A 27,247-nucleotide genomic window follows, 5' to 3' on the forward strand; every position below is an offset into this window, starting at 1 on the left:
TTTGATAATTTGCTTTGTGCTTCCTATTAAGTGGAAAGAAGTATATGAAACAAAGTGGTTAAAGCAAACTGAAGTGAAGGTTAGAAGGAGACAAGAGAACAAGAGAATACATTTAAAATATTGCTGAATGAGCCTGTAGGTGAAAAGGCAAAGGGAGTTCACTAAAGAAGGAAAACAATGTGAGGAAACTAAAAAGCACTATATATAGTAAAAAAAAAAAAAAAAAGAAAAGAAAAAGAAAAGAAAAGAAAGAAAAGAAATGAGAAAATGATATGGAAGAGGCAAACTTGAAAAATTCTCCCAGAATGCAGAGGAAAAGGTTAGATATGAGAGCAGTGAGATAGGTAATGAAAGGCTGGACAAAAGGTGGAGCTCCTATAATATAGACAGTTGCTCCTAAAGAATTAAAAGCTAGATTAAAAGCAATCAAATCAATTAAGCGTGCTATGCTGCTGCTAAGTCGCTTCAGTCGTGTCCAACTCTGTGTGACCTGAGACAGCAGCCGACAAAACCAACTTTCTCAGCTAGACTGAATGCTTAGTGTGTACCAGAGAAAATAATAAAAGAGAAACCAATAAGCAGATATAGTCTGGCATTTTTTAATGTTAATTTCAACGGCAATGCAAAGAAATTACCTAACATCCTGAGAGAAAAAGTAGTTTAACCCTCCAAATAAAGAGAAGTTGACATCAGAATGCTATGCAAATTAAATGCCAGGAGACAGTGAAGCAGTGTCTCTAACTTTTAGAGGAAAATGTATGTGACCCAAAAGTTCTAGACTCAGCCAAGGTATTATTAATGAAAGCAGCAGAAAGATTTTCTCAGATACATGATTTCTCATAAACATGCCATTCACAATCTTTTCCTGAGAAAGTTGCTTGAACTCCAGCCAATCATAAAGCAAATTAAATGGTTCAACCTTGGGGGAAGTCATAAAATGAAAGGGTTAGTGGTAAGCAACGGAAACAAACTTATGAGTAAATTACAAAATATAAATAAAGTTGAAAACAGATTGTAAGCATTTTAAATGTTTATTTAAAGATAAAAGCACAATAAACAGTAAAATGACAAATGCAAGATAGGGATATAAAAAGAAAAAAATACATTATTTTTGTCCATTCGAGGGCATTGTTCCAATAGATGTTAATTTTTGGAATTAACACTTGAACTGACAATTCTTTACAAATTAAAAACAATGAATAGAATTGAAATCTCTCGAACCTGTAAATATTCCTTCTTTAACTCTGCTTAATCAACATATACATGAAATTGTATATAGATTGGTGGTGGGATTTTGTGGCATATAAATCTTCAGTGAGTATGGGCATGAAAACATATGCATTTAAAAATATATATATATAATTTGGCATAATAAGGAAAATACAATTTTTTTTAAAAGTATATGTAATTTGACATAGAATCACAATTATGTTAAGAAAAGACATTAATAAAACAGTGGGTTTTGGGTAGTGGAAATATCCTATACTTCTTTCTGTTCCTATTTTCATATTTGTGTAATGCATATGTATTAATTTTTAGTGGGAAAATAAACATTAAAATAAAAAATCCTATCGATATAGCAGAGTTATAATTAAAGCAAATCTGTGGTATTGAATACTTTTATCTTTTCCCCCCAAATTAAACTTAAGGCATTAGAAAAAAGTACCAAAAAAAAAAAAAAAACAGATACCCAAGAACTGAAGGAAAAAACAAACTTAAAAGCAGCATTTTATAAATCAGTAAGCAGAAAAGATTTGAACAAGAGATCAAAGAGTTGAGTCTTAAAAACATACAACAGAATTAACACACTTCTAGTTTGTTGCTCAGGAAAGCAAACCATAATACACAAAATAATGTATTTAAATCACAAACTCAGAGGAAGTAAAATGCACTGCTTATGCTAATTATGATGTGAAATGAGTTTTATAGTAAATACTAATTAGTAAAGCTGACTCAAGGAGTACAATGCTGGAATTGGCCAAAACTATGGAAATGTTAGGGGAAAACCTCTAGAGAGCTACTTCAGTTGTTAAACTGTTTCCTAGTAGTAGGATTTTGAACTTTTTCCCCCTGTTTGTGCTCTTTAGTAGTCTCAAAAATTCCACAATAAGCAGGTACTCATTTTGATGTCAGATACGAATAAAGACCAGCTGAAGAAACAGAATCCTCCCATCTCTCAAGACAAAGTGGGCAATTTGTTCCTTTTGAGCTTTAAAGATAGAATTAACTGCCTTTCTAAAATTTAAGTGAAGCGAAATATTGATGTGCAGTGTGAAAGGACTGCCAAGGTTCAGGGAGCCCAGCCCATTAATGGGCATGAGAGACCTGGTGACTCTGGACTGACTGATGGCCCAGGGACCACATGACAAATTGAAATTCTAGATCCCTGGCTGTCTTCATGGCTCTCTGAACTTCCAGAACAGGACAGTAGACAAACCAAGTGCCATACAAATATGAATGCTAAATAATCTATCTCTACAACTCAATGAACTATCTATGACTTTAGTAGAAAACGACTTACAAACGGCTCAAATTTTGCACATCTGGATCATGATGTTTGTTTTTGTTTTGTGGGTTTTTTTCATTTTTTTTCTTGTTTTCATTATTTTTTTTCTATTAATTTTTAACTAGTAACATTAACAGATAAAGTGTTCTTTACTGCTTTCATGAAATAAGTAAAAGGAAGATTGTGATTTTTGACTTCTGCCACTCTGGATATACTACACTCAGAAAAGACTATTGCTCACTTCCATTCCTAAAGAAATAATGGCAAAGCTCTCACATGTTAGAAACACTGCAGAGTATAGTCTATGCATTTGTCATCAAAAATGTAGAGGGAGACGAGCAGGTTAAGAAAAGTATTTTCTCCATGTAAAAAGATCCTTTTTTTGGAACAGAACTTTAATTTTAATATGTGTATATCCTATTTGTCTTACTGATTTTATGCTTACAAATGTAAACATTCATTTACACTTGTTTTTAAAGTGCCCACTTGGTAATGTCACTTTGCTAGGATCACATTGATGACACTGTGTTCTCCACAGAGCTTATGTTGTGAGAAAGGTAAATGACAGAGGATGTTAGAACGTCATGAGCAGAGATTTGTACAAAGTGTGATAAGGGCATCACAACAGCAAGAGTGTGACTAAGGCTGTGTTTCCCTGTGTTTCTAAAGAACTTGAGCTCACTGAATTGTGCTGTGCATGCATGTGTGCTCAGACACCTGACTATTTGGAATCCCATGGACTATAGCCCACCAGGCTCCTCTGTCCATGGGATTTTCCAGGCAAGAATACTGCAGTGGGCTGCCATTTCGGGATAGGCTACCCACTCCAGTATTCTTGCCTGGAGAATCCCCATGGTCAGAAGAGCCTGGCGCGCTACAGTCCGTGGGGTCACAAAGACACAACGGGCAACTAAACTAAGCACAGCACAACTTTAAGAAACACCGTCTTGAGTATTTGTGGCTCGTGTTGGTATATCACAGAACATGTGAGATAAAAAGAAATCTGAGAAACTTTGTACAACTCATTATTTACCAAATATGTGTGTCCATGGAACCCACTTTCCTAAAATTGTTTATCAAAAGCTCAGGGCTCCAGTGGGTTGAGGGACACACTGTGAACAATGTCTATCTAAAGCATACATTAAATGGAAAAAAAAAAAAAAAACCTTCCTAACTCAAAACACTGGCTTAATTTTTGAATGTTTTCTGTCTTGCAAAATGTAATTAAATCGCACCTTTAACACTGCATCAACTTCTTTTGTTCTAAGCAAAGCGAAGCTCTTTAGCTACAGCTTTCTTTTTCTCAAATGACTAGATTCCCAGCAAAGAAGAAATCTATGCTATACTCAGTATTATTCATAGGAAATATGAACTGTCAAGTCCCTGGTAGGGCTCGATCTTTTTTATTTATTCCTTTTATTATCGATGACATCTACTGGCAGAGTATACGTGGCTTTTCAACCTTGCCTTGTCTTGTAAATTAACCAGGAGTGCTAGACTAGGATGGCTTAATTTTCTAGTCTCTTACTAGTATCTGCCCCTTTGCTCAGGTATTATCATTTACTGCCAGTTGTTAATAAAGTCAGTTATTCATTCACATTATTCCAAGAAATCTTTGCTGAGTGCCTGCTCTATTCCAGGCACTCTTCTAACATCAGGTGTATATACAGTGTGAAGGAGAATCACAAGCATGTAAACTTACAACCTAGTGGGGAAGATAACCAATGAACACATTATATTAACAATACAATCTCAAACAAGGCTAAGTGCTAGAATGAAATCAAAATAGTAAACCAAGGATTTTTTTCCTCTTAGGTGAGGTGAACACTTACAAACTGGTGGTCAGGGAGGGCTTCTCTGTGGAGGAGACTTCTGAACTGAGAACCAGATGGTGAAGAGCCAGCTGATTTTTCTGGATCCTCATAAACAGGCACAAAGGAAACTAGAGAAGTCTGGAGTATGCTAGGCCTCTTTTCATTGATTTAGTTTTCAAAAGTGATTTTCCATTTTAAAAATGGAATTTCTCATCCAGTAATGGGACTCCTAGACTTAAGTATGTGCTTTGGCTGGCAAAATTAAATTTCCTAATTCAAATGTTTTCCCTAAAATGTGGGTTCATTTTAATTTCTCAAGGAGGACTGCTGTTTGCCAAGTGGGCAGCTGAAGCTCTTCTTTGTTTCTGCCCTTCTGGAGAATGATTTTTCTAAGTGGTATACATTTGCCTTTGTAAAGAATCAGAGCAATTTGAATGAAGAATTGCTATTAAATGCTGGTTATCTGAAGAGCTTTACAGTTATCCAAGTGTTGTGAGGAAGTTCAGTTCAGAATCAAAACCCATCTCAGTGGTTTTAAGATTCCACCAGTTTGGCTCCTGTCATTCTAAGCTACCCGACAGTCCCCCCCACCCTTATTATGACTATTAACTCATTTTTATCTAAACCTATTTCCTCTTAGATGAAACGATACTGTTAGTTTATCTTTAGAAAGAAATTGCAAGTTGAACAGTCACAAATTTAAGAATTTAACAACAACCCATAGGGATTATAGAACTCCTATAATAACAAATAGATTTTGGCAATAAACAGAACAAGTCACCTAGCTTATTTCTAAAATTCAACATTCCTTGCCCTCCCCCCCTTTTTTAAGACAGGAGGGTGACTTTAGTCACCAATTGCTCAAAAACACAGGCTGCAGAGAACAAGGATTTGGATTAGCGAACTTGAACCCTATGGAACTCTATCTTCTTTACGGACTACCCTGGCACAACTGGGCTAGGAGGAAACCCCTAATAACATTAAGGATAGTTCCCTTAGCCCTCCTCCCATCCCACTGCACCCCACCCTACCAGCCAGAAGCAGAAGTCTTACGAAGAGGTTTTGAGGAGAACATCCTGTTCTGGTTTCTTCTGTTCCAATGGGCTTGCCAAACACCTCCTTGACCTGGGACACAGGCAGAGTTCAAACCAAGTCTATGTTTGTGTTGTCAGGATGCTGGTCTTTCTTTTCTGGAAGACTCCTGACTGTGCCCTCTCTGCTTAAATATTGTAGACACGACTAGTGTTCTTTCGTATGGTAACCAAGGTGTGAGAGATCGACTGATCTTTGATTTTGGCAATCTCTTCAATCGTATGCAGGGCCAGACCTGGATGGGAATACCGGCAATACCTTTTAGAAACCCCATTTGGGAGGAAGTAGGGAGAGTTGGTTTCCACAAGGATTCTTTCCAGTGGGATATTTTTCAGAGCATCCCGGGCTTCCCAGGCAGAAGGGTAGGTCAGGACTGCTGTGAAGCCCACGGACATGTTGGGAAAGTAGTTAAGAAGAGGCTCGATGACTCGGTAACTACCAATGAAGCAATGCCTATGGATCTTGTAGTCAGAGGGCACAAATTTTTTCATGATGCCCAGCAGATCACTGTCAGCTTCTCGGCAGTGGAGCACTATGGGCTTCTTTAGAGACACGGCCAGCTGTAGCTGCTTCTTAAATATCTTGTGCTGCTCTGGGATAGGTGTGCTGCACTTATAGGAATAATCCAAGCCAATTTCTCCAAATGCTATAGCCTTGGGGTGCCGTAAGGCTTGCAAAATGTTTCTTTCTTGGATGTCATTGTAGCCACTTGCAAAATGGGGGTGACAGCCAAAGGCCCCCCAAGTCATATTATCTTTCAACATCTCCTCCCATAGACCATTGTTTAGTGTGCGAGGATCAGAGAAATCGGAGATGCAGCCTTGAAATTCCTTAGGGAAGGAGCGACTATAAACTTCTCTGAACCTGCCAAAGGTCCCTCTGAAACACAGCCTGGAAAACAGCATTTCCAGGTGACAGTGGGTATCAATGAAACCCTCTAGGCTTTGTTTCCAATGGTGCTTTTGCAGGTGGGTATCAATGAAACCCACCTCTAGGCTTTGTTCCCACTGGCTCTTTGGCAGGTAATAATATGCATATTCTCCCTGATGATGTGGTGGGATCTCCTCTTGGAGATGCCATCTCCACTCCTTCACCTTGGTTTCTGAACCTCTAGAGAAAAGAAATGAACGAGAACTTGGAGACTGACCTTCTGATGCCATCCACTCTCTGGACCAGTCTGAGGAGGACACTAGAAAACTAGAGGAATAATCACTCCAGTAGCTCTGGCTGCTCCTTCCAGCCAGGTATGTGCTGCTGCTGCTGATGCTATGGCCCATGGAAGAATAGCAAGGAGGCTTGGAACTGCTGGGCCAGTAGCTGGCAGAGTCATGCCAAGGGCCACCGTACCAATTAGGCCAGTAGGTAACCTGCTCAGTTGTGAAGAATGGAGGCTTTGAAGTTTCTGCCAGACTGAGTGAGACTGGCTCTTCCTGAGGGAATCCCAACGTAGGAACCTCACCCAAATCAGACCAGTCACATCCTGAAGAAGGGTGCTCAGTTACCACACCCCAATTTTGATGTTTTGGTATTTCTGAAGAATGGTCATGGCTGTCTGGAAATTTTTGGGCAGAAGAGCCTTTTTCAGAAAAGAATGACTTTGGGTCACCAAGTGGCTTCTGCTCAGGCTGTGTCATCATTCTTTTGTCACAGACGCCTCTAATCTCTCTATTCTCCACTCCAACCTCTGAGGCTGACGTTTTTCCGTGAGGACCAGAGCAGGGGATACAGCTGGCTCCTCTTTCTCCAGGACTGGGCTGCTCTGCTGCACTCCCTTTTGTACTAGTGGCAGCCTCTCCTGGCATTGATGGTTCCGGGACGCCCTGAATTGCCTTCAAGTCGACCACTGATGAGCTTTGGTCTTGCTGACTACCCTGCTTTCTCTGTCCGCCATTTGCTTCCTCAGTCTTAGTATTTTGACCGTCAGCTACGGCTGCAAATTCTGCGTTTGCAGAGTCACAGGAACTGTTTTTGGGATTAACCTTAGCATCCTTTAGAGAAGCCATTTCTTCTAGAAAGCTAGCAGAACAAATGCGGATGGCGCTAAGACGATTCCAAAGATGAGAAGAACCTCAAGTACTCCAAATCAGTAGTCTTTGGAGGCTTTTCTACCCACACTGGAGCGTGAGGAACGGGAAGGGTAGGAGGAGGAATTCCCTGGTAGGATGAGCCCCAGGAAACCTCGGCTTGAAGGCCACAAGAATGTCCTTCTGGACTTTTAGGTCCTCGGGGCTGCTAGACTCCCCGGGACGTAATACAGAGTTCTAAGCTGGCCAGCTGGAGGGGGCCACGTCACTGGGACGCCAGAGGATCCACGTTTGCTGGGGGATCCTACCTTAGCGCTGAACTTGCGCCGCTTCCGCGGCTTCGGGACCGCTCTGCTCTCCTTTCTTTCACTCGCCTGTCCCAGTTCTCAGTGTTCTAGTGATGTCAAGGTCCTTCCACTGAGTTCGTGATCTCAAAGGTATTTGGAAAAGTCACAAAGATCCAAGATTCACCGACAGCCGGGTATGGCGTCCGAACCCCGAAGCCACAGCGTGCCTCACGGATCACGGACCACTTTCCCCCGCCCCTACGGATCTACTTCCGGGCGTCAAAGCACTTCCGGTGACTAGAAAGCGCTTCCGTTTGGTTTGGAATACGAGGCCCTCGAGAGATATCAGAGCCCTCCAAAAGACTGCAAGGTGCTTTAGGGACCCCACAGAGGCGCCCTTGAGCTGGCCTGGTGGCCTAGAAGTCCATTTGGCCGATGGAGTGAAGGAGAGCAGGGCCGAACCCAGTGTGCTGGAGAAGGGTGGGGGAAGGGCACAGATCGTCCTGCCCACCAGCCCTGGCCACCGGAAGCACTCCCCCCAAGCTGGGCTCCACCTTTCTGCCTCTACCTCAGGTCTGTTCCCTCCGCCCAACAGCTGCTCCTCCCCCCACATCCTGTGTCCCAGCCAGCCTGCCTGGAGCTGCCGCCATTGGAGCCATTACTGGCTTTTTGTTTTTCTAACACTTAATTTTTTTAAAAAATAAAAAAAATGTAATTACGGTTTTTAAAAACATAGTCTAAACATACATGACTTTGAAAACGTAGTTATAATCGTAGCCTATTATCATTTCAGTCCTTTTTTTTCCACTCAGTGTTTTTTTGTAGCCTAAGCATTTCTCTTACTGCTGCATCGTTTTTAAAAACATTATACTAGTGCTTTCAGAATATTCCATAGAATACGTAGATGTGCCATAATTCACCAAATCCTTCCCTTCTTGTTAGATCTGTAATTTCCCTGCTCTATTTTTTTCTATAATTAAAAAAGATGCTGCAAATAATATCCTTGCGCCATATGTTTCTCCATATTTTGGTTTGTTTCTTCGGGGCTGCATGCCCAAAAATGGAGTTAGACAAAGTGTAGGAATTTTAAAATGGCTCCTCATAGCGTCACAGTACCTCAGAATAACTTTAATAATTTAAAATCTCGTAGGTAATGAATACGGAGAAGGCAATGGCACGCCACTCCAGTACTCTTGCCTGGAAAATCCCATGGACGGAGGAGCCTGGAAGGCTGCAGTCCATGGGGTCGCTGAGGGTCGGAAACGACTGAGCGACTTGCCTTTCACTTTTCACTTTCAGGCATTGGAGAAGGAAATGGCAACCCACTCCAGTGTTCTTGCCTGGAGAATTCCAGGGACGGCGGAGCCTGGTGGGCTGCCGTCTATGGGGTCGCACAGAGTCGGACACAACTGAAGCGACTTAGCAGTAGCAGCAGCAGCAGGTAATGAATAATCCTACCAGGCTCATTTAATAGAAACAAACAAAACTAGTGCCTCACAAATAATTTGTTCTTTTTTTTTTTTTTAATTTTTTACCGCCCTCGCTGTCTGGTGCCCGGAACATGTCGCCCGCCGCTCCGAGCCACCAGTCCACCGCGCTGTCCTTCCCGCCCGGCCAAATAATTTGTTCTTATCTGATAATTTTTGAGTGAATGTTTTCCTTTTTTAATATTGACCGTGGTACATTTTAAATTGTTTTTCTTTTTTTTTTTAACTTGCGTATTTTAATTAGAGGTTAATTACAATATTGTATTGGTTTTGCCATACATCAACATGAATCCGCCATGGGTCACATGTTTTTATTCCTTTTTAGGATCTTTTAAAAATTAATTAGAAATTTTTAATGAAATAAACTTTTGTCATATTTCCTACAATTTTTAATTTGTATGTTGCTTGTTTTTAATTTGTATTTTAGCCCATTGAAGTAACTTATTTTTGTAGTTAAATTTTAATATTTTTCTGTCATCATTTTCTCTTTTTTTCATAACTGTGAAATGGTCATCCTCTCTTTAAGGGCTTTGACACATACACACTTTTTTTGGAGGGTGAAAGGAACCGATATTTTATATTTAATCTTATAATCTGTCTGGTATTTATTTTGGGTTATAATTTATTTTAGGTGGAGATATACATTGATACTTTACTACGTTAGTACTTTTTAAACTTAGTAATATGACTCCTCTTTCATCATGTGCTAAATTCCTATATGTAAGACATTTCCCTGGTGGCTCAGATGGTAAAGCATCTGCCTGCAATGTGGGAGACCTGGGTTCTATCCCGGGATTGGGAAGATCCCCTGGAGAAGGAAATGGCAATCCACTCCAGTACTCTTGTCTGGAAAATCCCATGGACAGAGGAGCCTGGTAGGCTACAGTCCATGGGGTCGCAAAGTGTCAGACACGACTAAGCGAGTTCACTTTCAACTTCAACTTTTCAATAGAGCCTATTTCCAGACCATCTATTCTTTTCTACACATTAGTATGTCTCTTATTACTCTGGTTTTACACTTTTAATAATCGAGGCATAATAGTAAGGTATAAGATCTGGGAGAGTTATGTCTTTTACATTATGTTTAATTTTCATAATTATCCTTAATAGGCTGACCTGTTTATTTTTATCAGATGAAATTAGAATCATGTTTTCAAGTCCTTGCAAAACACCAATGAAATATCCACTTGAAATATGTTATTTCAGTGTGTTTATCCAGAATATACTTCACCTGTCCTATTTTTTGTCATGTTCTATATATTTTAGTAAATATTTTTAGAGTTATATCTAGGTCACAGAGTTTTCATTAAAACTATTTGTAATTTTTTAATTTTTTATTTATTGTGAACCTATTTTGTCCTTCCACTGTATTTTCAGGCCCTCTATGGGGTCGCACAGAGTCGGACACGACTGAAGTGACTTAGCAGCAGCAGCAGCATTGCTAGTACATAAGGATATTTTTGGTTCAGTTGTGGTTATGTTAAAATCTTTTATTTATCCATAGTTTTTCAGCATTTGCCTGTGCCATTATTATGTCTCCTTATAATGACACCTTTGTGTCTTTCTTGCTAATATTTGTACTTCTTACCTTGTCCAGGATGCCTAAAAAAATATTAAATCATGGTGTTGGTAGGGGCATTTTTGTTTCTGTTTCTGATTGTGGTAGACACATAGTTAAATATAGTACTGAAAGTTTAGGCTATTGTTTTAAAACAGATGCTTTTTAATCCTGTTAAGGAATTGCTCAAATTTTAAAATGTATGTGGTGGGAAACAGTGTGAGATCATTATATATTTGCTCTTACTTCTTTATTTGGAAACATCTTTGCATCTGTGAGGAAAAAGCTGCTTTTTGTGTAGTTGGCTTATAACTCTTATGGACTCCTGAACTTTGTTTGCTTGTATTTTAGTTAGGATCTTTGCTCTATAAATCATTAAGTAGTGAAATTGCTCTGGAGCAGTAGTTTTCAACCTTGGCTTGCACACTGTAATCATTTGGGGAGCTTTAAAATCCCTTATACCTGGGCTCAGTCTGAGGCATCCTGATTTCATTGTGTGTGGGTGTGTATAGATGTGGATGTGGCCCAAACATCACGATTTGATAAAGCTCTACAGGTGATTCTAATGTGAAGCCACGGTGAGAACTGTTGCTCCAGAGTTAACTTTTTTTTTATGGCTTGTCTGTTAGGCATTGAAATTCACCTTTGTGGCTTTCCAGCGTTTTTGTTATCCTAGGGGAGTTATATAAAGTTGTGATTTTCTTTTCTTTGAAAGCTTGAAAGAATCCATTAGTAAATCATCCTGGTTGGAGCCTTTGTTGGGGCAATTTTTTTGTAATTTTTAAATTTCTCACTTGGCTATTGTGTTTTGATACTTCACAATTCTTACAGAAAATCACTTACTGTGGCTTTAAAATTTATTTTCATAAAAGCTTGAATGACATAATAAGATAATGTCTATCTTATAATTTATTACACCTCTCTGTAATACACTATTGCATTTCTGATTTTATGTTATTACATTCTTTCTTTATTATCTTTGCTAGTGCAGGGAGCAAAATTTGCCACCTTTGGCATAAAGTTTATTTTGAGCTGAAAGCAGTCAAGGCCCAAAAGACTCAAGAAGAACCTTTGGCCTTCCCCCAACTGAGTAAAAAAACTTAGATAGAGGACCTATTCCTTGAAGGGAGACAGGGAAAAATCTAGCAAAGTGTTGGTTACAATTCCTCTCTGTGTCCCATTGTTTCTGTATGGCCCAGCAAATGTTTGTTTACAGAACATTTGCTTTTTTCATCTTCTTGTGAATTACCTTCCTCCTCTTTGAAGTCCTAAACCCCTTTGCATGCATGCATACTAAGTTGCTTCAGTCATGTCTGACTCTTTGCAACAATATGGACTGTAGCCCGCCAGGCTCCTCTGTCCATGGGATTCTCCAGGCAAGAATACTGGAGTGGGTTGCCATGTCTTTCTCTAGGGCATCTTCCCAACCCAGGGATTGAACTTGCGTCTCCTGCATTGCAGGTAGATTCTTTTACAGCTGAGCCACAGGGGAAGCCACCTAAACCCCTACATCTTTCTTTCTTTTAGAGGGCATACAAGCTTCAATTGCCTGATGTCCTTGGGCTTTATATTCTTATGAAGCCCCTATATGTACCTAATAAAATTTGTTTTTTTTCCCTGTTAATTTTTCTCATTTCAATTTAATTCTTTAGACCAGTCAGAAGAACCTAGAAGGGTAAAGGAAATTCCCACCCCACCCCCCCCCACACACATCCACACACTAGAATATTACCTATTTATTAAAAAATCTCTTTTGGATTTACTTATTACAGTTGTTTTTTCCTTTTAAATATATCTATTTGTGCTTTTATCCTTTTTTGCTTTATTTTCCTAATGACAAATTTTCAAATATTTTTGTTCAATCCATTGCTCATAGTGAATGCATTTCAGAATTACTTGTAGAGCTTTAAGAAAATACTAATGACCTTTTTAATTGCTTCCAAGATTTCAATTTAATTTATTTAGGCTTGAGTGTGGTGGTTGTTTTTTTTCAGTTCCTAATGAGAAGCTGAGAAGGCTGAGAATCACTGAGTTAGTACATTTACCTGAGTTAGCTGTTTTTAAATTCTCTTAAGGTTATAGGTTTGCTTGTATCTTACAGATTTGTACCTCTAAATTTTATTAAATTTTATACTTATTTTTTGTATTTTAACATTTCTTCACCTCATAATAATTATTAGGGGTGATAATATTTATAGTTACATGATATATTTTTAGTTGTATTGATGATTGATGGCTATGATTTCTGTATTTCAAATTTATTAGAATTTTTCGTAAATGAGCCTGTTCAGGGAAGGAAAATAATTTTCCCTTTACCCTTCTAGGTTCTTGGCTGAGGTGCCTCCTGTAATGAAAGACAGCTTAACTGGAGAAAAACAAACAAGTTTAATAGCATGTTTACCTCCTGTATGGGGCTTCTCAGGTGGCACTAGTGGTAAAGAACCCACCTGCTAATGCAGAAGACCTAAGAGACACGGGTTTGATCCCTGGGTTGAGAAGCTCTCCTGGAGAAGGAAATGGCAACCCACTATCAGTATTCTTCTAGGTTCTTGGCAGAGATGCCTCCTGTAATGAAAGACAGCTTAACTGGAGAAAAACAAACAAGTTTAATAGCATGTTTATCTCCTGTATACATGGGAGATACTAGGAAAACTGAGTGACTCTCCCAAATAGCCCAAGCCACAACCTTAAATACTAGCTCCAGCTAAAGGCAAAAGATGTTGGGGGTGGGGGTGACCTCAGGTGCCCTCACCCTGAAACTGCTTGGAGAAGGGCCTGGGTTCCCAGCCAGAGACTGAGGTTGGATTTGGTGATAAAAGCACCAGATCCCAGCCACTAGACCAGTGGTGAGTAACAAAGGCCCTGGCCCTTTGCCTTTGCAGAATTTCTACAAAGAATTTCCACAGAAACAGAAAATAGTGAAGTAAGTAAAGTATTTATTAGGAGGAAAAAGAGTATAGTACATGTGGGTAGACATGGGCAGATTCAGAGGGAGATTCCCTGAGTTGCACCATGGTGGCAGTTTAAATCACTTTTATGGGGCATTTCTTCCAGGTTTTCTTTGGCCAATCATTTTGATTTGCCTTGTTCACAGTTCATATTTAGTATATCTCAGGATCCTTCCATTTGTGCACATGCATCTCTTAGCCAGGATGGATTTTACCAAAAAGATGAATGGGTAGGCTGGCATTAGTTAGCATCATTCCTCTATGACCTTTAATGAACTTTTCTGCTCATGTGTGGTCTCCTGACTTTAGGAATGAGAGATATGTGGTCCGGGCATGGCCCAGCCTCCTCCCTTAATTATCCTGCTATTCTTGTCTTGGAGTCAATAGAGAATGAATCACCAATTGCTTTACCCTGGGCGGGGCCCATGTCTCCTGCCTCAGGGTGAGCCAGTTATGGGAGGTTATCAGGCAAAGCACAGTAAAGGACATTGCAGTTGTTATGCAGACTTAAGTTCATGCTTTCTCCATTGTTAAGTTTCCAGAGATTTGCCTTTTAGATACAGTCTTTCTTTTCCTGGCACAGACAGAGAGATACCCTTACCAATGGAGATTTCCCTTATCATTGTAAATGTCCCTTGTCAACAACAACAACAAACTATGCATGCTTAGTGGTGTCCAACTCTTTGTGATCCTTTGGACCACAGCCCACCAGGCTCCTTTGTCCATGGGATTTTTCAGGCAAGAATACTAGAGTGAGTTGCCATTTCCTTCTCCAGGGGATCTTCCTGACCCAGGGATCCAACCCTTATCTCAACCTGCATCTCCTGTGTCTCCTGCATTACAGGCAAATTCTTTACCCAGTGAACCATCTGGAAAGCCCCAAATGTCCTTTACAAGAATGACTTTTACTCAGCTTTCAGAGCTTCGCCTTTCTCTTGCTGTTTCTTAAAAATAATAAGCTCAAGATAATTCTTATTCCAAAGAGGCATACTTTAGGGTGATTTATTCTGTTCCCCTTCACATATGATAAACTTCTTTAAATATTGTCCTGTATAAAGGAGCCATCTAATATACACAGTGCAAAATTTGTTACAATTTATTTCCTTAATTCTATGATTCCATAATCACAAGAGAAACCATTGATTTAATAACAGCTTTTTCAGGAAGAATAAACAACACTGCATTAAATGTACACAAATTTTTGTCTACTAACTAACCTCTAATAGCATGCATTGATCCTTATTGTTATACACCTTCTTTAATACCTCTCCATTTAAGTCTGAACATTATTGGTGTTTCTTTCTTTCCTAATATCTCTAAAAACTCAACTGTAAGTTTTAGACAATTAGATGTTTGGTTCCTGAGTAATAGCCTTTATGACTCATGCATTGTTCATACTAACTTCACCATCTTTTAAAATTCTGTAATTTATTCTAAGAGATTATTGTTTTGCCTTATGATTGCATTGCCTAGCACATGATGGACAATCTTCTACACACAATTTTTTTGTGTCAATGCTACATCAGACAGTAATATTTAGAAACACTGTAAGTGAAAATTAGGAATCCAAATTGATGTTGCTGCTGATGCTGCTGCTAAGTCGCTTCAGTCGTGTCCGACTCTGTGCGACCCCATAGATGGCAGCCCACCAGGCTCCCCCGTCCCTGGGATTCTTCAGGCAAGAACACTGGAGTGGGTTGCCATTTCCTTCTCCAATGCAGGAAAGTGAAAAGTGAAAGTGAAGTCGCTCAGTCACGTCTGACTCTTCGCAACCCCATGGACTGCAGCCTACCAGGCTTCTCTGTCCATGGGATTTTCCAGGCAAGAGTACCGGAGTGGGGTGCCATTGCCTTCTCCAAATTGGTGTTAACATCCAGCTATTTGGGATATGCAATGCAAAGCAAAGAGCGAAATTGACAATAAAATAGAATTACTTCCCCACAAGGTTAAATTTATGCCTTCAAGTTGCATCTAGATGCTTTGTTAAATCCTTATTAAAATGCATTCATGATTGCTTTATGTTTCTTTTAGCTTTAATTTAAGAAGACTGTGATTTCAGAAATATTAACATTAAATTTTTTTCCTTTATAAGGAGGAAATATATATCTGTTATTTAAAGCCAATTGATTTCAAATTTTATATCCTCTTGACTAGCATCAAAAATCTGAATGCCTTGGGGATCAGGCACATAACTTTATGTAATACAGGGCTTGTGAAGGCCTGTGGGGAATGGAAGGTCACACACCCTGCCAAATGACATTTACATTCCGTTTTCAAGAAAATTATAGCCAGCCTCTAGGACCTTATTTATCTAGTCTCTGCTTGACATCATAAATTATGATAAAACTTTGCATCATAATTATGTTTCTATAAATTTTCATTTCTTGCAATTTTTATTTTAGAGCTTTCTCTCTGGATTCTCTAGTACATCAAGTTCCATTGCAATTAGTTCTTTCACCTTTGTGAGATCACTTTTAATCTATTTGGCATCTATTTTGCTATAATATTTTACCATTTTCTCTCCATCTTCCTTTTCTATCCTTCAATCTCTACTTCTCTGACTTGCTCTCTACATTTCATTCTGGTGTTCGTCAGTCCTGTATTCTCAAGGGGCCAGAACATGAACTGTCAGTCTATCCCTCTTATAGAAATATTGAAGTCCAACCTAAAATAATATCTTTCTTTCTCTTGGTTTCTGTTGAGCATCTTTATTCTCTTTAAATGCATCATTTATTTGATAAATAATGATAATATATATGACAGTGTTGTCAGCTGATCTCAGGCAGTTTGGTCATGCACAAATTTATACCAGTAATATTCAATACATAGAGGTAGGTGGGATATGAATATGCTCTCTACACTTTCCTACACTTCCTACATTTTCCTCTATACTTTACAAGAAAAGAAAGTTTCAAAGTGAATACTACTATAGGAGTAGATAACTTTTTCTTTCTTCCCTTCTAGATTCTTTCACTGGTTGTTGCTCAGTCTTTTCCAACTCTTTGCAACCCCATGGACTGCAGCATGCCAGGCTTCCCTGTCCTTCACTGTCTCCCGGAGTTTGCTCAAACTCACGTCCATTGAATCAGTGATGCCATCCAATGATCTCATCCCTTCTGCCTTCAATCTTTCCCAGCATCAGGGTCTTTTCCAATGAGTCAGCTCTTTGTATCAGGTAGCCAAAGTATTCAGCTTCAGCATCAGTCCTTCCAATGAATATTCAGGGTTGATTTCCTTTAGGATTGACTGATTTGATCTCCTTGCTGTCCAGGGGACTCTCAAGAATCTTCTCCAACACCACACTGGACTAATAATTAAATTGATATATGAAAGATTAATGGAAGAAGAAGAAATTTTGTACATATGGGAGCCCCATAAAAATATGAGACATGTCAGCAGTTGGGTTCTTGTTGCTTATATACCATTCGGAGCTAAGGAGACTGGGACAGGGGTCTGGGGCTTCAAAGAGAAGGAAAATCATTCACAGGAAAATGAGAAGAGCTAGTGTTTGGTAAACAGCTGTTTGCCCTGCCATGCTGATAAGGCTTTCTGATAGAAAACGTTTTCTCTGGTAATAACTCTCTTCCTGGTGCAGGTTTCATATCTAAATTCTTTTAGACAGTTATTGTTGTTTAGTCACTAAGTCGTGTCCAACTCTTTGTGACCCCCATGGATTGTAGCCCACCAGGCTCCTCTGTCCATGGCATTTTCCAGGCAAGAATACTGGAGAGGGTTGCCATTTCCTTCTCCAGGGGGTCTTCCTAACCCAGGGATTGAACCCACATCTCCTGCTTTGGCAATTGGATTCCTTACCACTGAGCTGCCTGGGAAACTTTATGTACTTAAAGGGGAGGTAAAACGTTCTTCCTGTGTCTGCTGGGCTCTGCTTATCCTTAGTTCAAAATAATCCATGTGCTAAAGTGGCACATTCTAGGGTAGCAGGCATATCTTTCTCCTTCTCACTATCTCTACTGAAAGCTTGATGGAGTCCCAGCTCTTTTGTCCTATTAGGTGTTCCAGCAACATCTTCCTCCCCATACCTTTAAAAATTGATATATAACTCATATAACATTTACTATTTTAGTGTTCAATATAATTCAGCATCTCACATCTTTTTCTAAAAATTGAGGTTAAATTTATATGACATAAAATTAATCATTGGCCATTTTATTTTTTAATTTTTTTTAGGAGACTATAATTCTTATTTTATTTATTAATTTTTTATTATTACTATTTTTTTTCTTACTTTACAATATTGTATTGGTTTTGCCATACATCAACACGCATCCACCATGGGTATACACATGTTCCCCATCCTGAATCCCCTCCCACCTCCCTCCCCATACCATCCCTCTGGGTCATCCCAGTGCACCAGCCCCAAGCTTCCTGTATCCTGCATCAAACCTGGACTGGCGATTCATTTCTTATGATATTGCTGCTGCTAAGTTGCGTCAGTCATGTCCAACTCTGTGCGACCCCATAGACGGCAGCCCAAATAGGCTTCCCCGTCCCTGGGATTCTCCAGGCAAGAACACTGGAGTGGGTTGCCATTTCCTTCTCCAATGCATGAACGTGAAAAGTGAAAGTGAAATCGCTCAGTCCTGTCTGACTCTGTGTGACCCCATGGACTGCAGCCTACCAGGCTCCTCCGTCCATGGGATTCTCCAGGCAAGAGTACTGGAGTGGGGTGCCATTGCCTTCTCTGTCTTATGATATTATACATGTTTTAATGCCATCCCAAATCATCCCCCCTCCCTCTCCCACAGAGTCCAAAAGACTGTTCTGTACATCTGTGTCTCTTTTGCTGTCTCTCCTACAGGGTTGTCATTACCATCTTTCTAAATTCCATATATATGCGGTAGTATACTGTATTGGTGTTTTTCTTTCTGGCTTACTTCACTCTGTATAATAGGCTCCAGTTTCATCCACCTCATTAAAGAGACATGTGTACCCCAATGTTCATCGCAGCACCGTTTATAATAGCCAGGACATGGAAGCAACCTAGATGTCCATCAGCAGATGAATGGATAAGAAAGCTGTGGTACATATACACAATGGAGTATTACTCAGTCATTAAAAAGAATACATTTGAATCAGTTCATTGGCCATTTTAAAGTGTGCAGTTCAGTGGCATCTAATATATTCACAGTGTTGTTCAACCATCACCTCTATTTAATTCCAAGACATTTCCATCATCCCAGAAGGAAACCCTGTACCCACCCAACAACACCTGGAAATGTTCACTCAACACAAATATGACAACCTTTTAGTAGTGGGTTTGGCTAACTTTCTAACTGAAATCAGGCCAGATAAATTCCCTAAGAAAGCAACTGAATGTAGGACCATTTTATAATGAAGCCAAAGGTACCAGTATAGATACCTGAAAGGTATAGATGTCTGGGCTCACTAGATTCCTAAAACCTTATCTGGTAAAGACAGTGCCTGATCAGTAACTGATCCATTCATTTTGAATATGATTATTTCACTAACTAAAACTCATTTCTAATATTCTTTATGGTAGTTAGCAAAGCCTTTTCTGTTGATGAGAGATAAATTACTGAGGCATTTTGTCAGCTACTTCTGAAGTGTGGGCTTCTGATGGAAATTTGCTAAACAGCCCTGGAGCATGTAATCCTAATTAGGGTCACTGATCACCCCTAGAGGTTAGATTGTGCCTCACAGACCCACTCACATATATTGTCTGTGTTGAATTAACTTGGTATTACAACATATGCAGAATTAACTTTTACTCCTTTAATTATAAAAATTGGACAAAAATGAGAGCAAAGGAAGTATTAAAATGGAACTCTGAAGGAGCCTGTGCCCCAGGCCAAGATTGAAATGGTCTGGCATTGAGCTAGGCTTTTTGAGATTCCTGAACACAAGCATAAGGTTGGGTCTCCAGTGCACTGGAAGAATTTAAGCTCTGCCTGTTTGAATTCCCTCAAGGCAAGCCATCAGCAGGACCAGAAATCAGAATAATTTTATCCTTAAAAGCAAGATGTGTGTATATGAAGTTGCTCAGTTGTGTCCGACTCTTGTGACCTCATGGACTGTAGTCTGCCAGTCTCCTCTGTCCATGAAATTCTACAGGCAAGAATACTGGAGTGGGTAGCCATTTCCTTCTCCAAGGGATCTTCCTGACCCAGCGATCAAACCAGGTCTCCTGCATTGCAGATGAATTCTTTACCATGTGAGCCACCAAGGAAACCAAGATAGCTTTCTATTATTTTTAACGAGAGAAAAATAACAAAACTTATATTCATCTTCTTGGAAAGAATATTATTTTTTCTGTAATACATACATACAGAATCACACTGTGAAGTTCCAAGGACAGATTCTAGTTCAATTTATGGTAGAGTTGAATGATGGATTTATTGTTTGAATATCATTTTCTCATTCTAATCGGATGATAATGAAACAGCAACAAACCTAGATTGTATATCCATTCTCATAGCTGATGTGTAGAATGTCTTTCTGCAAAACCTAGATTGTATATCCATTCTCATAGCTGATGTGTAGAATGTCTTTCTGCAAACATTTCCTCAACTGTTTTCTTTACATTAAAAAAAAAAGTAGGCAGTGGCTTTGTTGATTTTAAGCTTGCTCAATTTTTTTTTCATTTCTTAGTTTCTAATTATGATTCCAACAGGTATTATCATTTGATGCCTATTTAGAAGATGAAGTGCCTGATAAAAGTCAAGAAAACTATAGAATAAGACGCTATAAAATCTACTTCTACCTTGAAGATGACACAGTTGAAGTAAATGAACCAGTGTTGCAAAATAGTGGACTGCCTCAAGGTATCTGTTTAAAGCAGAGTTATGGTTCTTTCACTTGTAACTACTGCCTTTATGTACTACTTTCTCTACCTTTTTTAAAGGCCCCATGCTACTGCTTGGGTATCTAACTTGTTGACAATGGTGAATATAAACGTGCTGTTACCAGCTTTCTATGCCTCATACCTCAACACTGGCCATGTCACTCACTTGTCTGTTGTCATCATTGTATCCTTTCACGTGTTGCTCTAGTATGAGCAAACACTCCTCTGTCTTTGTCTCTGTTCTTCAAACTCTTTTTTGTCTTTTTGCTATGACCACATTACGTCCTTCACAACACTCTCAGGGGAACAAAGAAGACTGGTCTCCACTGCCACTTTCAGACTGAGGTTCTCTCTCCTTTTTTAAATTCACTGCCATTTGCTTCAACCACTGTCTCCTCATCTTCATCCCTGTTAAGTACAGGCTTTCATAGTGCTTCAAGAGAAGGCTATTGCTCCTTTGCCCCACATATATCAGTCATCTTTATCCATACTCCACTTCAGCCAGACAAGAATTAGCTTTCTGATGTGAAGAGAAGCTAACTGTTGGTTGCTTTAGTAGAATCATGGCAGAGGTCAAGGGAGGTGACTGATTTCTTCTGAGTGTGGAAGTCCTTGACTTGGGATGATGCCAAGTTCTGGGTGCCTTCAAGGGAGAGCAACCATGATAATGAAAGGACTGAAGATTTGTCATGTGTAAGAGATAATAGTGAAAAGGGATGTTTACCTATAAACAGAAGACTCAAGTATGCCTAATGAATGTCTTAAGGAATCTAAAGGGCTGTCCTGTTGGGGAGGGGTGATCTAGTTTTCTATATCCTCATGGACAGGATGTAGGGGGTCAGAAGAGGACTAATTTCCTCTTCTAGTCAGTAAGAGAAATAATTTTCTGGCAGAGAAGTTCACACATTTAGGACAAGGTACAAGTGGGTCAGAGGGCTACCCTGCATGGAGTAGGCAATGATCCTCTCTCTCTTTCTGTTGTGTCATTTATTTGGAGAATTTATGGCTTAATGATGAATCTTTTAGAAAACATAGAAATGCTTTGATATTTAAAAAAAGATTTTCACAAACTTTTAAGGTTGAAGTGTGACATTTTGTAAAGGGACAAGAGAACTTTATACTTAAAAAAATTGTATTGAAGTATATTTGATTTACAATGTTATGTTAGTTTCAGGTATACAGCAAACCAAATCAGTTACATGTATACATATATCCACTTTTTTTTAAGGATTTTTTTTCCCATATAGGTCATTCAGTTCAGTTCAGTTGCTCAGTTGTGTCCGACTCTTTGCGACCCCATGAATTGCAGCACGCCAGGCCTCCCTGTCCATCACCAACTCCCAGAGTTCATTCAAACTCACGTCCATCGAGTCAGTGATGCCATCCAGCCATCTCATCTTCTGTCATCCCCTTTTCCTCCTACCCCCAAGCCCTCCCAGAATAAGAGTCTTCCAGTGAGTCAACTCTTCACATGAGGTAGCCAAAGTACTGGAGTTTCAGCTTTAGCATCATTCCTTCCAAAGAACACCCAGGACTGATCTCCTTTAGGATGGACTGGTTGGATCTCCTTGCAGTCCAAGGGACTCTCAAGAGTCTTCTCCAACACCACAGTTCAAAAGCATCCATTCTTTGGTGCTCAGCTTTCTTCACAGTCCAATTCTCGCATCCATATATGACCACTGGAAAAACCATAGCCTTGACTAGATGGACCTTTGTTGGCAAAGTTATGTCTTTGCTTTTCAATATGCTATCTAGGTTGGTCATAACTTTCCCTCCAAGGAGTAAGCATCTTTTAATTTCATGGCTGCAGTCACCATCTGCAGAGATTTTGGAACCCCAAAAAATAGTCTGACACTGTTTCCACTGTTTCCCCATCTATTTGCCATGAAGTGATGGGACCAGATGCCATGATCTTCGTTTTCTGAATGTTGAGCTTTAAGCCAACTTTTTCACTCTCCTCTTTCACTTTCATCAAGAGGCTTTTTAGTTCCTCTTCACTTTCTGTCATAAGGGTGGTGTCATCTGCATATCTGAGGTTATTGATATTTCTCCCAGCAATCTTGATTCCAGCTTGTGCTTCTTCCAGCCCAGCGTTTCTCATGATGTACTCTGCATATAAGTTCAATAAGCAGGGTGACAATATACAGCCTTGACGTACTCCTTTTCCTATTTGGAACCAGTCTGTTGTTCCACGTCCAGTTCTAACTGTTGCTTTCTGACCTGCATACAGGTTTCTCAAGAGGCAGGTCAGGTGGTCTGGTATTCCCATCTCTTTCAGAATTTTCCACAGTTGATTGTGATCCACACAGTCAAAGGGTTTGGCATAGTCAATAAAGCAGAAATAGATGTTTTTCTGAAACTGTATTGCTTTTTTGATGATCCAGCAGATGTTGGCAATTTGATCTCTGGTTCCTCTGCCTTTTATAAAACCAGCTTGAACATCTGGAAGTTCATGGTTCACGTATTGCTGAAGCCTGGCTTGGAGAACTTTGAGCATTACTTTACTAGCGTGTGAGATGAGTGCAATTGTGTGGTAGTTTGAACATTCTTTGGCATTGCCTTTCTTTGGGATTGGAATGAAAACTGACCTTTTCCAGTCCTGTGGCCACTGCTGAGTTTTCCAAATTTGCTGGCATATTGAGTGCAGCACTTTCACAGTGTCATCTTTCAGGATTTGAAAGAGCTCAATTGGAATTCCATCACCTCCACTTTGTTCGTAGTGATGCTTTCTAAGGCCCACTTGACTTCCCTTTCCAGGATGTCTGGCTCTAGGTGAGTGATCACAGCATTGTGATTATCTTGGTCGTGAAGATCTTTTTTGTACAGTTCTTCTGTGTATTCTTGCCACCTCTTCTTAATCTTCTGCTTCTGTTAGGTCCATACCTTTTCTGTCCCTTATCGAGCCCATCTTTGCATGAAATGTTCCCTTGGTCTCTCCAATTTTCTTGAAGAGATCTCTAGTCTTTCCCATTCTGTTGTTTTCCTCTATTTCTTTGCATTGATCACTGAGGAAGGCTTTCTTATCTCTCCTTGCTATTCTTTGGAACTCTGCATTCAGATGCTTATGTCTTTCCTTTTTTCCTTTGCTTTTTGCTTCTCTTCTTTTCACAGCTATTTGTAAGGCCTCCCCAGACAGCCATTTTGCTTTTTTTGCATTTCTTTTCCATGGGGATGGTCTTGATCCCTGTCTCCTGTACAGTGTCACGAACCTCAGTCCATAGTTCATCAGGCACTCTATCTATCAGATCTAGTCCCTTAAATCTATAGGTCATTACAGAATATTAGAGTTCCCTGTGCTAAGTATGTTCTTATTAGTTATCTATTTTATGTATAGTAATATGTATATATCAATCTCAATCTCCCAATTTCTCTCTCTCCCCCATGTAGTAACTGTAAGATTGTTTTCTACATCTGTGACTCTACGTCTGTTTTGTAAATAAGTTCATTTGTATTATTTTTTTAGATTCCATATGTAAACAGTATCATATATTTATAGGTCTGTTTATGGTCATTTAAAACATATAAAATGCTGTTCTTAAATACTGACAATAATGTATTAGAAAACATTTAAATAATTACTTCAAAATATTAAGAAAATTTACAGCTTTTCATTTCCATGAACATCTGTTTTGCCTAAGTTCATTGGTTTAAGTAAGTGATGTTATTGTTTCAGTAAAAAAAGTATTTTCTTGTAAATTTTCTCTTAAATGCTTTACTCTGATATTCCCTAACTAAGCTTTGCTTATTATTTTTTATTACCTCCTCACATGACATAAGATTTACACAAGTGATGGACTGGAGCTCATACGACATTCTGAACCTGCATTTGTGACTTGCATTATGTTTTTATTATTACTTTAAGACAAAAATTCATATTATCTGTAGCTCACTGGCCCCTGCCCAGTGAATCTTAGTTTTATTAAACTTCAAGAAGAAAAATGAAATGTAACCTCTATGAGGATCTTGGAAAGACTTTTATTAAGACTTTTTGATTCACTAAGCCTCTTGATTTTAAATCTCACATAGGCAGATTACAAAGGCAAATTGAAGGTAGTTATAATGATTGATTTTGAAAATAATTTTTATGTAATAGGAGGGAATGTTGTTCATAAAGAATCGGAGAGGGGGTGAACCTTAGGAAAAGACAGCTTTCAAGTCTCTTTCAGAATTTCTGATTCCCTCACTCTGATCAGGACATTTCCCTAATTGAGACATATCAAGTGCTATGAACAGAATACATAGTAATCATGATATGTAACAAGGCTGAATTTGTTGGCAAAGTGGAGATACCTAGCGGGCTATCACAAGTCCTGTGGAAAACAAACAGAAATAACTGCTCTATCATCAAGCTTCATTCAGAGACAGAGCAGTCTCTCTTGAAATATTTAATATGATTCTTGTTAAGGAAGGTCTGTTAGGACAAAGGATACTTTGCAAATTCATTGTATGTCTTCTTCAAGCTTTCCTAAATTAAACAATTGGAAAAAAAAAAAAAACAATTGGGAGGGGGGAAATGAGTATACTGAGCCATGGGCTCAAGCTCAGTGGGATGGGTAGGTAGTGTTTCTTTCATCTGCCCTTTCAGTGGCTTGGGACTGCTTTTTTGCACATATGGAACCTTGGAAGAGATTAAGGGTCACATTTAGGTGCTGGGCACTGACAGTGCTCCTGTTACATCCATAGGGTTTTGATATTTTCTGAATCAACTGGGAGGTTAGATGCACCAGTTTTTTTTTAGTAGAGCTGACCATTCAGAAATGAGTGCACCTGGATGAATTATAGCCTCCCTTTGTAGCTGCCTCTCTTATGTAATTTTTTTAAGGAGAGGGAACTTTGAAATAAGCCAGAAATAAAAGAGCCATCCCTTAGCACAGTGCCAAAGTAGGCATTCAATTTTGTGAAGCTCCTCATCAGAACAACATATTCACAAATCCTTGTTGGCAGAGAGATGTGTGTGAAAAGTCAAGTCACTGAGGCACGTCAAGACTTGCTTTCATTCCTTGCCAGGGCATCATTCTCTTTGGGTAGATGCATTATATTTACAGAATTTGTTGCTGTTCTGCTGGGGTATATTTAAAACAATGTGATGCCAAGCCAAGAATGTCAGAGGTTAATCCCAATAGTTTTACCTCTGATTGTCTAACAGGACAATTATTTGTCAAATGCTGCCAAGTCCAAACTAATCTAGTGTAAGGAAAGGATAACCATTAGAAATATGCCATGAGTTTCTGGTAGGGTCTGTACGAGTTCTTACGGGAATGCCATCATCAGAATCTCCTGATCCACCCCCAGAATTTCTGATTCAGTAGGCCTGGGGTCAGGGAATAACTTCTACTTGATTCTCAGTGTATCCTTGGTTAAGAATATTGATCTCCACTAATGATTTGTATTGGTTCTTCAACGGGGTAGTATTTCATACGTATATATCTATATATAAAGTATAGATGTACTATAATGTGTACTATATATATTTACATTTTATACTTTAAGACGATCTACCTGAATCAGGCAAATGTAATCACAAAATAGAAGGCATTTATTTATACTGGGCATATGCTGTATCTAAACATACATCCCATAAAGTAGACTGGTAGGGTGATAGTAAGGTTGCCAGATAAAATACAGGATACCTGGTTAAATTTGAAGTTCTTAGTATAACTATGCCCCCCCAATATTGTATGGGACATACCTATACTAAAAATTATTCATTATTTATCTGAAATTCAAGTTTAACCAGGCATCTCATTTTTTTCAGTTTGCTAAATCTGGCAGCCCCAGAGGGTAGACCTTGGGGAGGGAATTGTCACTAAATGTAGCTGAGTAAAATTTAGGAGTGGAGGTAAGCCATTGGTCTGTGAAGATAGGTGCTTGGTGCATGGTGGCTGTTCAGTAAGTTTGATGATGAAAGGAAGAAAGAAAAGGAGGGAGTGAAAAAGGAAAGGAAAAGTGATAGACAATGATAGCACAATGCAGGCATCATGAATTATATGAGGTACTTTGAGGAGTCAGAGGTGGAAATACCAGTATCCATTAGAGCATAAGGCATTTGAGTAGTACCTCAAAAGTTTCTCCAGATAAAGATAGAAGAGGAAGGCATGTTAGTCAGAAGGAACAGCATGAGGTGAAGAGGTAGGAGAGTGGTGAGGACAGTGTTAGTCACTCAGTTGTGGCCAACTCTTTGTGATCCCATAGACTGTAGCCTGCCAGCTTCTCTGTCCATGGAGTTCTCCAGGCAAGAATACTGGAGTGGGTAGCCATTACCTTCTCCAGGGGATATTCCTGACCTAGGGATTGAACCCATGTCCCCTGCATTGCAGGCAAATTCTTTACCATCTGAGCCACAGGGAAGCCCCAGGAGGAGAGAAGTTGGGAGGTATTTGGGAGCAGATATAGAATGTGTGAGGAAAACTAGGCAAGAAAGTGGTAACGCAAGAGGACAGAACACCCAACATGCCATCATTTGGGGCTCATTCAGTGGCTAGGGGGAGATGCATAGGATTATGATCAGAGATACAGAATTCAGAAATTTTTATTCTTTTGCTGTAAGACTAAGTATCAGGCCAACTATATTTAAAAAGTTATTCCCATGAAATCAAACTCCATAAAGATGACGTTTTATAAAATTAAAAGTGGAATGCTAATTTTAGTGAAGGAGTGAACAAAAGAGGAAAAGATACTCTGTCATTTCTGATCACAATGAGTAGTCTT

At 39.3% G+C, this 27,247-nt stretch overlaps 2 protein-coding genes across 6 annotated transcripts in view; one reads left to right on the top strand and one right to left on the bottom strand.

Annotated features, from left to right (window-relative positions):
* The window catches only part of EFHC2 (EF-hand domain containing 2), a 241,688-nt gene that overhangs the window by 79,550 nt on the left and 134,891 nt on the right, over nt 1–27,247 (top strand). For all 5 annotated transcript variants that reach the window (XM_002700201.5, XM_059883805.1, XM_059883806.1 and 2 more), the window contains exon 3: nt 20,369–20,519. In XM_002700201.5, the coding sequence (XP_002700247.2) occupies nt 20,369–20,519 (151 nt within the window). The remainder of the gene's footprint in view (nt 1–20,368; nt 20,520–27,247) is intronic.
* Nucleotides 1,697–8,326, bottom strand: LOC100849486 (putative deoxyribonuclease TATDN2). The gene has a single exon (XM_059883802.1). It carries the CDS (start codon nt 7,413–7,415, stop codon nt 5,541–5,543), a length of 1,875 nt encoding a protein of 624 aa, XP_059739785.1. The 5' UTR covers nt 7,416–8,326; the 3' UTR covers nt 1,697–5,540.

Source organism: Bos taurus, chromosome X (assembly GCF_002263795.3).
Source record: "Bos taurus isolate L1 Dominette 01449 registration number 42190680 breed Hereford chromosome X, ARS-UCD2.0, whole genome shotgun sequence".
In the NCBI taxonomy this organism is placed as follows: domain Eukaryota; kingdom Metazoa; phylum Chordata; class Mammalia; order Artiodactyla; family Bovidae; genus Bos; species Bos taurus.